Source organism: Pleurodeles waltl, chromosome 2_1, assembly GCF_031143425.1.
Source record: "Pleurodeles waltl isolate 20211129_DDA chromosome 2_1, aPleWal1.hap1.20221129, whole genome shotgun sequence".
Taxonomy (NCBI): domain Eukaryota; kingdom Metazoa; phylum Chordata; class Amphibia; order Caudata; family Salamandridae; genus Pleurodeles; species Pleurodeles waltl.
The window spans coordinates 570,596,250-570,608,651 of NC_090438.1; the positions used below are offsets into that span (position 1 = coordinate 570,596,250).

The following is a 12,402-nucleotide window of genomic DNA, read 5'->3' on the forward strand; positions in this document are numbered from 1 at the left end:
TGCTTCGACAGGTCTTGGGCTCAATTCCCCTTGACCAGATAATTCTCGCCTTGGTGCCTAATCTAATTCATGGGTCCCACTCTGCAACTCTGGGCAATAGCTTGCTTAATCTCCACAACAGCCCCAACAGCACTTGGATGCCTGGCTTCACCCTGGGGGTGCTCAGGAGTGGGTGCCTCACAGGGAAAAGCCAGGAGGGGTTCCATAGCGGTATGAGTACAGCGCCTTGAGACCCTAACGGGTGAGTAGTGTGCTTTACAAGTGCTAATTTACAAGACTTACTGCTGCTGCTCATAGCTTTAGGAGAAGCATACGACTCGCTGCCGGACCACGCAGGGCCTGAAATGTCTCAGACCTGCTTGTAACATTTAAAAGATGTGGATATTCCGTTTTCTCCAGCCTGATTCACATGATGGGCCTCAGTCCCCACATACCTCCCTCCTCACATGGACTCGGCTACAATGCCCGGGCCCTAGCTGGCTGCCTGTCAGGCATTCCTTGGTGTGACCGAGTGAGTTTAATGAACTTAAATCAATAAAATCAATAATTTGCTTACCTACTGCCTCGTGTTGCTCCTCTTATTCATCTCGGCAGTTGGTGGCTTGAGCACAGGCTCCCAGACCCTTGTCTAGCTCCCCTCTGCTAATCCTGGCGCTGCTCTCATGCTACTGAAGCAGCACAAGAGAGACACCAGGATTGGATGGTGCTGGTTCGATGGTCCTTCAAGCATAAAGGGCTTGTATTTTCTCTGCCCCCAGTTGTCTAAGACAGCTTGGGTTTGCGTGTTTTAAGTGCGCATGTCAGGCTGGCCGTCTCAAGACAGTTGGCTGAAGTGACATGTGCACTTTAAACGGAAGTGCACTCTGTTCCTCTATGCTGCTGGCCCACCCTCAGACTCGCCTGCTGCCAGCATGAAAAATAAAATGGTATTAAATGTGTTTTATTACCATTTTATTTTTCATGTTTCCTGCACTGACAGCAGAGTGGCAACGCTTCTCCACTCTCATGGAGGCACTACTTCTGTTGGTATTTCCTCCCACCACTAGACTTACTGATACTGTGGGCACCGTTTGCCCTGTGGATGTCGAAATAGGGCCCTTTATTAGATTCTGAGGGGAAAAGTGCAGAAATCAGCCTTTCTGCACCAACTTGCAATCCAGGGAGTTTCTCAGGGTTCTTCTTGTTTCCATCAGATTTACTTCTACACTTGTAATGGTGGCGATAGATAGAAGGGTCATACCATTCTAAAAATGTCTTCTTTATCACAAATATTTCCCTAGTTAGTTGACCACACAAAACGATGAAGGGAATGTAGCATATATTTGTGGAACATGCATCTTCGTACTGGGCGTCCATCTTAACCAATTTGTGGGGTTTCAACTATTGGAAGTGCTTTTTGAGGAACCATCTCCATTACACCTGCTTTAGAGTGAAGGACCGAGCTCTTGAGTGTGACGGCTGTAGCACAACCATAGCTTTGCTACTGCACACATGCAACAGATCCCGGGTATGATGGGTTAACGTGTTGGTATCTAGTGCTGCTGATGGATCAAGCTAAAGAAATTGCAATATAGGAAATATGTTGCAGATGCAGGTGGTTCTGAATGGGATTTTTCCAATTTTGGCAACATATGTTGTAGTAATAAAGTGGACCCTACAAATGTCCTGGAAATCTCCTTTTTTGTTTTTTTGTGAGGGTCATATGTTTTGCAGTGCAAGGTATGTATGTATTTAAGCTTGTGGTTGATTTTTACAAGCCTCTGTAGATAGATTTGTTGACCTGGTGGGCAGGGACAGTGCAACCGTGTTGTTAATTTCCTACTCTTGTCCTGCAGGCAATGATCGAGGCACAACCTGCGGAAAGACCTGCAAGGAAGACAGAGATAATGAGTGGATGGGTGTCAGTCTTGCCCGACAGCCCAAGGTTGACGGCGGTGTGCTGGTAAGACTTACTTCTCATTCACACTCAGTGTTAATCTTTCTGCTAAGGTTTTTGTTTGACAAGTTAGAGTTAATGGATACTCCAGCGTCTGCCAGTGTGCTCCATTTGATGCTAATCCCAGCATCTCTTGAATGGCAGGGAGTTTATTTGGAGCTAGCTAAGGAACAGAAATGAAATCACGATAATGCACCACACTCGGATATCTGATTGGCATCTGAGTACATACATCTTGTTTATTAGCTTGGAGCGCAGAATATGACGTTGCCCTCACACTTACTTCACCACCCGTCCTTCCTTACCAAGAACAGCTTCTCGTGGATGTTAATAAATATCCTTGTGCAGTGACGTGATTTGTCTGTGGCCTCTGTTGCACTGTATTGTTCTACGCTCAGGGTGTGGGTCGAGTTGACATAATGCTTTGGCGCTGTCCAGAGCGTCCTTCCTGAGTAGGCCCAAGTCCAAAGCTGACTCAGCTCAGCGGGGATTGAAAGTCAGCCCAAGTCATCCCACTCCGGCTGCTTGTTTGGAGGTTGTTGTAAAGTGTATGAGGGAGCTCCACCGCAAGAGGGCACGATGGGATGCCCTTTGCTGGTGTTCTTCGCCTTATGTCACTGAACAAGTCTTTTGCAATTAGGGCAAAACGTACACAAATGCAACGCACAGTCACTTTGCAATGTATAAAAAGTACTACAGATAGTCTTTTTTTGGTCTTATGCAAATGGAGCCATTTTACTTAAAATATCAGGGTGCAAATCGTGCTTCAAATGTTTGTGATTATTGCTGCAGTTGCAAATATGGAAACAGTTAGTCCTGCCGAAGGTATGCAGTAATTGACAGAGTGAAAGTTGAAACAATGGACGTCAAGTTTTGCATTGTTAGCTTGTCCCCTAATGAATCATATCCATTCATGAATTAGTGGATGTATTGACGTAGTAAAAACAGGACTAGAGGTTTCTTTGGAGTCTTCCGTCCTGCTTTCAAAAGTGTTTGTCAAAGTTCAGCCTATGATTATTAAACATCAATATGATTATTATTGATGGGCAATGTGGCAGCTGTTCCAAATATGACTGACTGTACATTGGTTGTTGTGTAAAACAGAAGGCTGGTTACAGCGTATTCTGGAACTGCGAAACCACTTTCTGGTATTTTCAGTACATCATTGGCCTATACCAAATAAACACTGTGAAACGAGCCACACAGTTTTTTAGAAGTCACATATGCAGTCTTGAATGGCATTGTTAATCTGAAATATTTTCCGTTCACCACTGATTTTTTCCCTCCATCATTGAAATGAATCACCTTACAAGTAACCAAGACTATCTGGGGAAGCAAATAATAAAATAGAAACAATTGGTAGCACTTTCCAAGCACTCATACGCACAATAGTCAATTATTTTTAGTTGCAAAGGGATCTGGTGCAAACTGTCCCTCTGTTTGCAGTGAAGTGATGGGCACCTGCATTCTGTTAAAGCTTACAAATGATTTTTGGGCTTCTATGTGATTTGTTAAAAGAACACACGTTAGTTGCCACGTTGCCTCTTTTGTCCTTTTCCTATGACATTAGGTTTAAGGCTTTAAAAATGAGGTGGGAATAAATCATCACAATCAATTGCCACAGTACAACAGAGAAGTGAACATGCATATGGACTTTTTCTTCAGAAAACGTGCAGCAATCTTAATATTACTCGAGACTTGATGCCCATGGCCAACTATAGTTACATTCCGAATTGGATCATCTTTACAGTTCCATTTTCTAATAACAAAGACCTAACTGAGCTTCCAGACGGGCTTAGTAAGGTGTTGAGAGTTTGGATCAGTGAGTTGCCAAAGCACTGTGAGCATACACGGCTCCCATGAAACCCTTGGGCAATCAACAAACATAACCTAAAGGTCTTGCGCTTTTTCTATGACTCGAACCGTCTGAAAGCCCTGGTCTCCTTCAACTTCAGGAACTCTGCCGCACTATCACTAATTGTGGTGATGATATTGTGCATTTACGTAATACACTTTAGCCATGAAAGGCTTCTTAGCGCTACACAGGATGAGTTAGGGTTTAATTTCTCATTGATGAATAAACGCAGAGTTGGTGTAAATTGTCCTCAGAGTTACAGCTGCCTTTTGGCAGTGAATTACGGGCTTCCATCACCCCTACAGAGAATGTACTGGGATCATGTCTGTTTTATCAGCAAGAAAGTAGTAATTCACTGATCTAAGCATGCCATTTGGACAGTAGTTTATGAACTACTGAATCAAGAATGGAGAACCTAGTGCAGGGTTCTTCAAAGTCGGTCCTGGAGAGCCGGGTCCATGCCAGGTTTTTAGCATATCCACATTTAGAAAAAAGATGCTCAGAAATCTACATTTTTCTAAATGTGGACATGCTAAAAATCTGGCATTGACCCGGCTCTCCAGGACCGACTTTGCAGAACCCTGACTCCTAGTGAATAATAATCCCTATGCTGAAAGATGAGTGTGATGTTTTGAATTATTTTCTAAGTGCAGTGCCAGAGTAGATTCGCATAGTAGGACAGATTCTCCAATGTCAGAGATTGCATGTGCCAGATATTGTCCCAGGATTTATCTGAAATTTGTGAAATAACCAAATTTCCCTGTAGTTGTAACATGTGTAAGTATGAGCAAGCGTGCACTGAATTGACGATTCACAGGTGTATTATATGGAAGGGTATGCAAATTAGCTACTTCCGCCGCCCCACCCTACAATGACGTGTGTGTAGGCAGTACTGTGCTGACTGAGGCAGCCCTCGTGGCTTTGATGGTGCTAACACTTTGAAATCCTCCAACACCTAAATCGCTACAACATTACGAGCAAAACACTGTTTTCTATGGTACCAAAGTGCAAGGTGAGCCTACTCTAGTATGATGAGCAAGATCTCTTTCCCAAAACCCACAGCGTGTTTAGAAAACAATGCCTGTTTCAGGCAGTTAAACAAGTATATAAACGCAGCCTGACAAACTTTTTAATATTTATACCGATCTACTGAGAAATGTGTAAGTGAAGGCAGCTCTTCGTTTACCACCCCACACACACAATCCTTCCACACATGCTCCCATCTATATTTCCATGTATTTCACAAACCTGTCTTCGTCCTTTACCATAACCTTTAAATTGCCGTTTCTGCTCCCTAATCCCAGCAAGTGCACTGCGGACAGGGCTACAGGAACATTCTGAGAAGTTGTCAAAAGATATCATTTCAAACCCCAAAATACCATTCAAATCTTTTATTAAGAAAAATTGTTGTTGTCTACAGAGATCGGTTGCTAGCCAATGTTATAAGAATGGCTTAAACTCTTCAATTTAATATACTTTATGGTGTTGATCTGAAACCTACAAAATGGAAAGATCTTTTAGTTATGGATAGCTATGCATCCATAGCCACTCCCCTGGCACTGCTCGTGACCTTACATGACATCACAGTGACTTCTTAAATGGCATATCTTTTTTTTTCTTTTTTTTCCAGTGTAATATTTAGTTTATTACCACTGTAAAGTGTGGGGAGGGGCCATAACTCATGACGCATGAGAGGGAAAGCCTTGAGTTGGTCACAGTGCCTAGCAACAATGGTTATAAAAAGCCACCTTGAACATCGGTGTATACCTTTTTATGCCAAAACATTTTTTTTATGTGTATTGTCTTTAACAAAAGATATATACCCAAAACTAGGATTCACAGTCAAATTTGAGATCATTGCTACAGTACAGCAAAATTGACATTTGTTTACAGCATAAAAGATTGCAAGTAAAAATTACTTTTCATGGGGAAAAAGCTCTTCTAATAGTCACGAGGTCCTTTTCATATGACATCACATTACTGCACAAATCTGGCCACTTGAAACAAAAATGTGGCCAAAAACCACATTTGATTTAGACCAACTGTACTAATAAATACAAGTTAACACATTTATTATTACATGAAAAAGGTCAGAGAATTACTTTCATTTGCTCATTTCTTTGCAAACCAGAGCACAAGGCCAAGAGGTGTGGCCAGATCTAGTCACAGTCTGACGCGTCCAGAAAGACAATGCACTTAAGTAGCACCAAATGCCATGTCTTTCCTCCTAATGTCACTGTTGTATTCTGGACAATCAAGTCGTAAACCAGGTAGCTTGTCTAATGCATCCTAATCTGTGGGAATGACAACACACTTATGTAGCGCCAAACGTCAGACCCCTCATACTCCTTGTGCCACTGGTTTGTTCTGAGCAATGAAATCCTGCAGAGAATGCCTTGACCAGCACTTTGCCAGATGGGTAGGTATAGTATAATAGATCACTGTGTTGGATGGGTGTGAACTTTTCATGTCATTCAATGCAGGCAGCATTTACTATGAATTATGTGAATCGTTGCATGGCAAAATGAGAGTATCTCTGTATTGGCAATAGTCAAGACATGCTAAGTGTCACTCAAAATGTAAAGTAGAAAACGTGTCTGTAAGACAATAGGTTGTTACAAATAAAGAAACATGGCTGCTCTGAAGTTTCAAATAATCAGCAAGAAAGAACTGTGCACTGCAGAAGTCCCTGTTTCTCCCACCATGTCAAGTTGAGGAGTATTGTTACCTTACATAGTCCTTTATCTGAGAATTGTTTATAACAGTTTGGTGGGCAGATTTTTGTGTTTAGCTGCAGAGAGCACAACTACTGTCCTAACCTTCATTGCTAATCAGGTCATATAAAGGATAAGTCATTGGTGGTGGGAGGGGATGTTCAGCTTGGATTGGCAGAAAGACCTTTTGTAACTGGATTGGCTGACAGAGTTTCTGTCAAGTTGCTTATTGGCTGACATGGGTCAATGACTATACAGTGGCTTGTGATTGGCTGTGGTGTCACAAGGAGTCTCTGTACTTCTGACACGGAGGTTTCCGATTGCAAGAGCCCTCCTTCCTTGAGAGGGCAGGTCCTTGGACTCTGACTGAAGTGCCTGTCCCTATCAGTTTGTTGAAACCGGGTCTGAGTCAGCCTGACGATCCCAGTGATTCGCTGGAAGGTGAACAGAGCGAGTAGGTGGGTGAACCTGAACTCTGCAACTTCAGCTTTACCTTCAGGTAGTCTTGGCTTTTTATCCACCTGCATTTTATGCCGGGGATTCTGAACTCATGGTTACAATGTTAAAAGCAATATTTCAAGTCCCTGAATGCACTCTGATGTCTGTTTAAAGGTCAGAACTGACTTAAATTGAGATTAAATGGCATATCTGATGTAGGAAATGACAAAACTATCTTGCTTTCTGGAAGACGATAAAATCATGACTTTTCGGGATTCAGACCCCTGCATGGTCTGATCTCTCTATAAGGCAGCACCAATGAATTAATCCAACACAACAACCTCCTGCACAAACATTTATAGTTGCTGACTTTGATTGTTGTCTTGTGAGAGAACAACCCTGGTATCTCTGATAATCTCAGTTATGACATTGTTTGGGATGTCCTATGTGAGTAGTGTGCAGGATACTGTGGTTTCTTGGCCTAGACGTTTCTAGGTGACCCAGTTCATGATGTGCTTTACAGGTCACCCCTCCACCTACCTTCACTTTGTTTCTTAAAGTTCCCTCATAAGGCACAGTTTCATTGTTGACAGTATGTGTGGCTAGTGATCAGCACCTAGGAGTATGATCAAATCAGAGGCCAGCGGATGTGAAACTTAAGGTATCAGAAATCATCTTTTCAAACATTCTCTTTCCTAGATGCAAACACTATTGCTAAAGTGCACATAACCAGACAGAGCATGCTATGGTCACGCATATTCAGAACAGGAAACTTGTAAGCTCAAAGTGTGAGATAAAGCCTATCATCTTCATCACTGCGTGCACAACTCAAGCTTAACTTTGCGGCTTCCTTCACAAGGCTGCTTCTTATTCCGGTCATATGAACATCAGTGTCATCATGTGTTCATGCTTCATAGCATTGCCCACAGCATGGTCGTTTCTTACCATTTTCACAGCCATTTTGCTCTAAGGTTCCTTGATCTAATGCTTTGATAGATTTCTGCCCTTCCGCCTTCCTTTCTTTACTATGAGAAGGCACGCGAAGCTCCAAATAATTAGACTCCATCTAACGTTAAAGGACATATGAGCAGGGCTCCCCCTTAGTTCCTTTCCCCTTTAGCATCCCATGTAGCAAGGGTAGAAGCTTTCGGATCCTATGTCATGTCCCTAGACATATGCCTACATATCTGACCAGCACACTAAAGTGTAGAATTCGGTCCACTTTCTGGAGAGCACACTTGTTGGTTAATGTAGTTATTGTTTACTCTATTCTAGTAGAACATGCTCTCTGCATGCCATAGGTGAGTTTTACTGAGTTATGCACATTCTTCAAATGTGGATTACATAAAACAGACACTGCTCAGCTGTGAAAATGAAAGGGGTTATGTCACGGTATAAAGTTAGATCTAGATCCAATTATCCTTCCATGGCTTGTGACCCACGGTGCTCACGAGGTACGCAAAACCAAAGCGGACTCACATTGTAATGTATGGAGCTGTAGGTCATGGTCTGCTCCCAGGTGAGTGAAACACTAGGTGCATGAAGTGAGGCGGTCTCAGATTACATTTGGGTGCCTGAGGAAAAGACACTTGAACAGAGTACAGAAGAGAGAGTGGAAACTGGTTAGTGTGAGATAATTCTATAACAATTAACCAGTAACAAATAATAGTGTGTTCTTTTTGAGCTGCGAAGTTTAGAGGACTGACACCTAGCTCAAAGTGAATCCAAGAGTACCCTCGCAAACATACCAGAACAAAAAAATCCCAGGAAGAAAGCAAATGGGCCAGAATAAAAAATCCCAGGAAGAAAGCAAATGGGCCAGGTTAGCAAAGACAGATAATTTGGTACCAGGTCAAACCAGTTATAATGCACTATGATATTATGTATATGTTGTTTATGGGAGAAGGTGACATTTTTCAATTTGGCCTGAGAAAGGTACTCCACTGGAGTTCTAACCACAGGAAATTATATCTGTTTTTTAAATGAATGCTTAGGCGTAGTTTCAATATGTTGCATAATGCAATTTGAGTAGTCACAGCCTTATTTTCATGGGAAATTGTTTGAATAGTCAGCAGGAAATCAGTGATTTCGGAAGGTTTCAAGTCTTTTGGCACTGTTTTTGCTTGGGTACAGTAGCTTGTGAGGTATGTAAGGTATGTACAGTATGTAAGGTTTTAGCTTGGCAGATACAACCACCAGTCTCAAATACACTTGCAGTACTGGGGTTGTTAAACTATTAACAGAATAATTCGAGATCAGTCTTTTCATATGAGAATCAGCCTACGAAAAGGCCTTGCAATTGAAGCCTTACATCTGGTAACTCAGTGATATGGGCATAGGGTGGGAAGGTCTCATGAATTGATAAAGATTTTAATTGGCAAATTTGTGTACAATGAGATTGAATGACCTGCATTTTGCCCCTAAGGTGAGAGATTTTATTAACTGAATTAAATTAAATGTGTGGTGTGATCATGTGTGGAATCTGAATTAATGGACAGAACTTAAAACTCCGACTTGGTGATCTACAATGTAAAACGTATTGCACTGGCTTCAGCTGAGGATATTGTGAATATTACTTCCTGTCTTGAAGGATGGCATCTTTGGACCCAACAACCTAAAGTGATATTAGAGTGGATATTTTGTTCCGTCTTATACATCTAATACTTGCATGCATTCTGGACTTTGCCCTGACCTAAGTATGAAATGGTGCTTATATTATGGGAGGAGAGGAATCTTGGTACAATCTTTCTGTGTTGATTGTCCTGGACCGTACACCGATTTCCATCCATCTCTCCTTCTTGAACTGACAACATTATCAATTAAAAAATATCAGTGTAGGTGGTAGCATTTTTTGTTAAACTGATCAAAAATCTTACTTGAAAGCAATCACAGTTTACAGGACTCTCATTCAGGATCCTTACTCCTCATGACCCAGCCATGACTTCTGCTGTTGACAGTGCTTAACTTAAGCTTGTGGTTTCCGGTGCGGGGCCCCCGCACTTATTTTTGAGGGCTGGCACTTATTTTTGTTCCTCAATCATTTAGTGCGTGCAAAAGACACACATGGGAAAGACACAGAAAGAGAAAAACGAAAAAGCATCACAAAGGGAGAAAGCTGAAAGCTGCAAGATTTAGTTGAAGGGATAGGGAGTGGCTGTAAATGGATTAAAGAGGTCCGAGATGGCTTCAAGATTATGTTGCCACAGTATTGCGTGCGTGCACATTTAATTGCAGCAGCCGCCTGTTTCAGAGGAGAGCTCTGGACACCGGCACAATTTTAGTTGCAAATTAAGCACTGGCTGATGATAACCTAAGCATGATGGTGGATGAGGGCACTGGAGGAGTCCTCATATTCTTGGACCTCTTCACTTCTATGTGCACAATTGACTAATCCATTTAAATGTTTTGACATGTCTACCCACTTAAGCAACTCGAGGACCTGTTCTTATCCGGATAACGTCTCACAAACAGATCCAGTCTATTCAGCATCTGGCCACCCTTGTTCCAGGTCTAAACCCCTCTTCTGTGGAGTTCCGCCAGGTGCTAAAGTTTTCTGCCACTGTTTGATCTAAACTTATTTCCCTTAGCTTTCTGCTACCACAGTTTTAGGTAAAATCTTATTTTTCCACTAAAGGCACCCAACTGTCAGTTTCTGAAGTCAGCATCTGTGAACATCTTCAATTTCCCATTAGTGCTCAAAACCAACCGAGACTGGATGTACTCGGACTTTTTGAAACGTAATTCAAGCTAAAGGTGATGAGGAAAAAGGGAAATACTTCTCATCTATATTTAAAAAAACAAATTTGACCAGTCTCTGTGGCCCTTGGCATTAGTCCCTGCTCTGCCCCAGTCCCCTCGTGGTCTAGTCTGGGAATGATCCTGAATATTAAGTTATCCCTGGAGCCATAGATTTCTGAAGAAACCAAGTCATATCTTTTCAATTGCTGAAACAGAGAGTTTTCTCTTTTCTACCCTTTCCCCATAGTGTCACAGTCGCAAATGCTTTAATTTCAGATGGACTTTATTAAGTTTGTCAATTTAGGTCTACTAAAAAAGTATACTGTGCTACAAAAAACACAAAATCCAACTATTAGTTTGGCATTCAACGTTACAAAATCGGTCATGTGACACACTACAGCAATCTGTCTGTTACCAGAGGCATCCAGTCAGATGAAGATTGTGTACTTAAAGCATAAGGAATTCCATGGGTCACTCACTGACTGCCTTCCTCGTCAAAATATTCACAAAACATTCCCCTTACGGTTAGCTGCGATCTTCTTCCTCTCCTGCTTTTACAGTCCCATACTCAAACTTCAGAGTTAGGAACATTTGGAACTTCCCGCCCCACTATCAGAAGAGAAATCAATCTCCTGAAATATCGTAAACTTCGAAAAACATGGCTTTTCGCACAGTATTCAATCGTAGTGATGTAGTACCTGGGGATAACTTCTTTTCTGTCTGACAAGCACTAGCAGACTCTGTACACATGTGATTATGCGCTTTTCAAAAGATAAATAAAATGTGTGTAAATTAGATAGGGTTATAGTATCCTATAAGGAGGGCCATTGGAATTATGTGGCAGGCGAGGGCCGAATTATGTGTTGGGGTTGACCAAATTATGCAGCAAGAAAGGCAAATTATGCGGTGTAATCCAGTGCATTTTAACATTTTTCAGAGATGTCCAGTCAACCTTTATGACGGGTCTTCCACTGTGTCACAACATTTTTAGTACATTTTGATCCGATTAAGCTATAAACAATTTTTTGTTAAAACATGCAGATTATGCAGCAGGTGATGGATTACGTGGCAAATGCGGCAAATCCGTAATCATGTGGAAAATGCAGAAAAATTGCATTGTCACAGTGGCACTGTGCATGGGGTGCTTAATCAACAAAGCAATCTATTGAATTCCTTCCATTGTTACAGCAATTCTTGGTACTACATACTTGGTTTAACCAAACCCTGGTATGAGACCAACAATTTATGTTTCAGACATCAAATGTTCAATAATAAAAGGACGGAGAACACACTGACTAGCTGTAAAAAACACAAATCAATTCACTCTAAGTAACATTAAACAAGACATCGGGCCCATCGGAATAGACTATTTTGAATTGTCAGAATATTCCCAGAGTCTCAGTGGTGGTGACCCAAGGGAAGGCACTAAGGATTTTACAATGAAGCCAGATTATGGAGGGTAAATCCTCCCACCAGTCAGTATAGTGCTGCTGGAATGGTATGCTCAGTGGTGCTCAAACAATGTTTAGGGTGGGGGTGCTGTCAACGTTACATCATATAAGTCAGGGATAGTGAAAAATCTAAGCATTACACAAAAAACTAATGTAGCAATTGCGGCACGTCCGGCCATCATGAGCGTGGTAAGGGTGTGGTATGTAGCTGGTGGAGCATTTTACAGCACACAGTCACAAATATATGATTAAAACAGAGTGTGGTAGTGC

The 12,402-nt window shown here is 41.9% G+C and overlaps 1 protein-coding gene across 1 annotated transcript in view; it reads left to right on the top strand.

The window, feature by feature from the left end:
• ITGA9 (integrin subunit alpha 9) overlaps positions 1–12,402 on the top strand; it is an 818,222-nt gene that overhangs the window by 72,854 nt on the left and 732,966 nt on the right. The window contains exon 3 of the mRNA XM_069215150.1: positions 1,836–1,942. Coding sequence (XP_069071251.1) covers positions 1,836–1,942 — 107 coding nt within the window. The remainder of the gene's footprint in view (positions 1–1,835; positions 1,943–12,402) is intronic.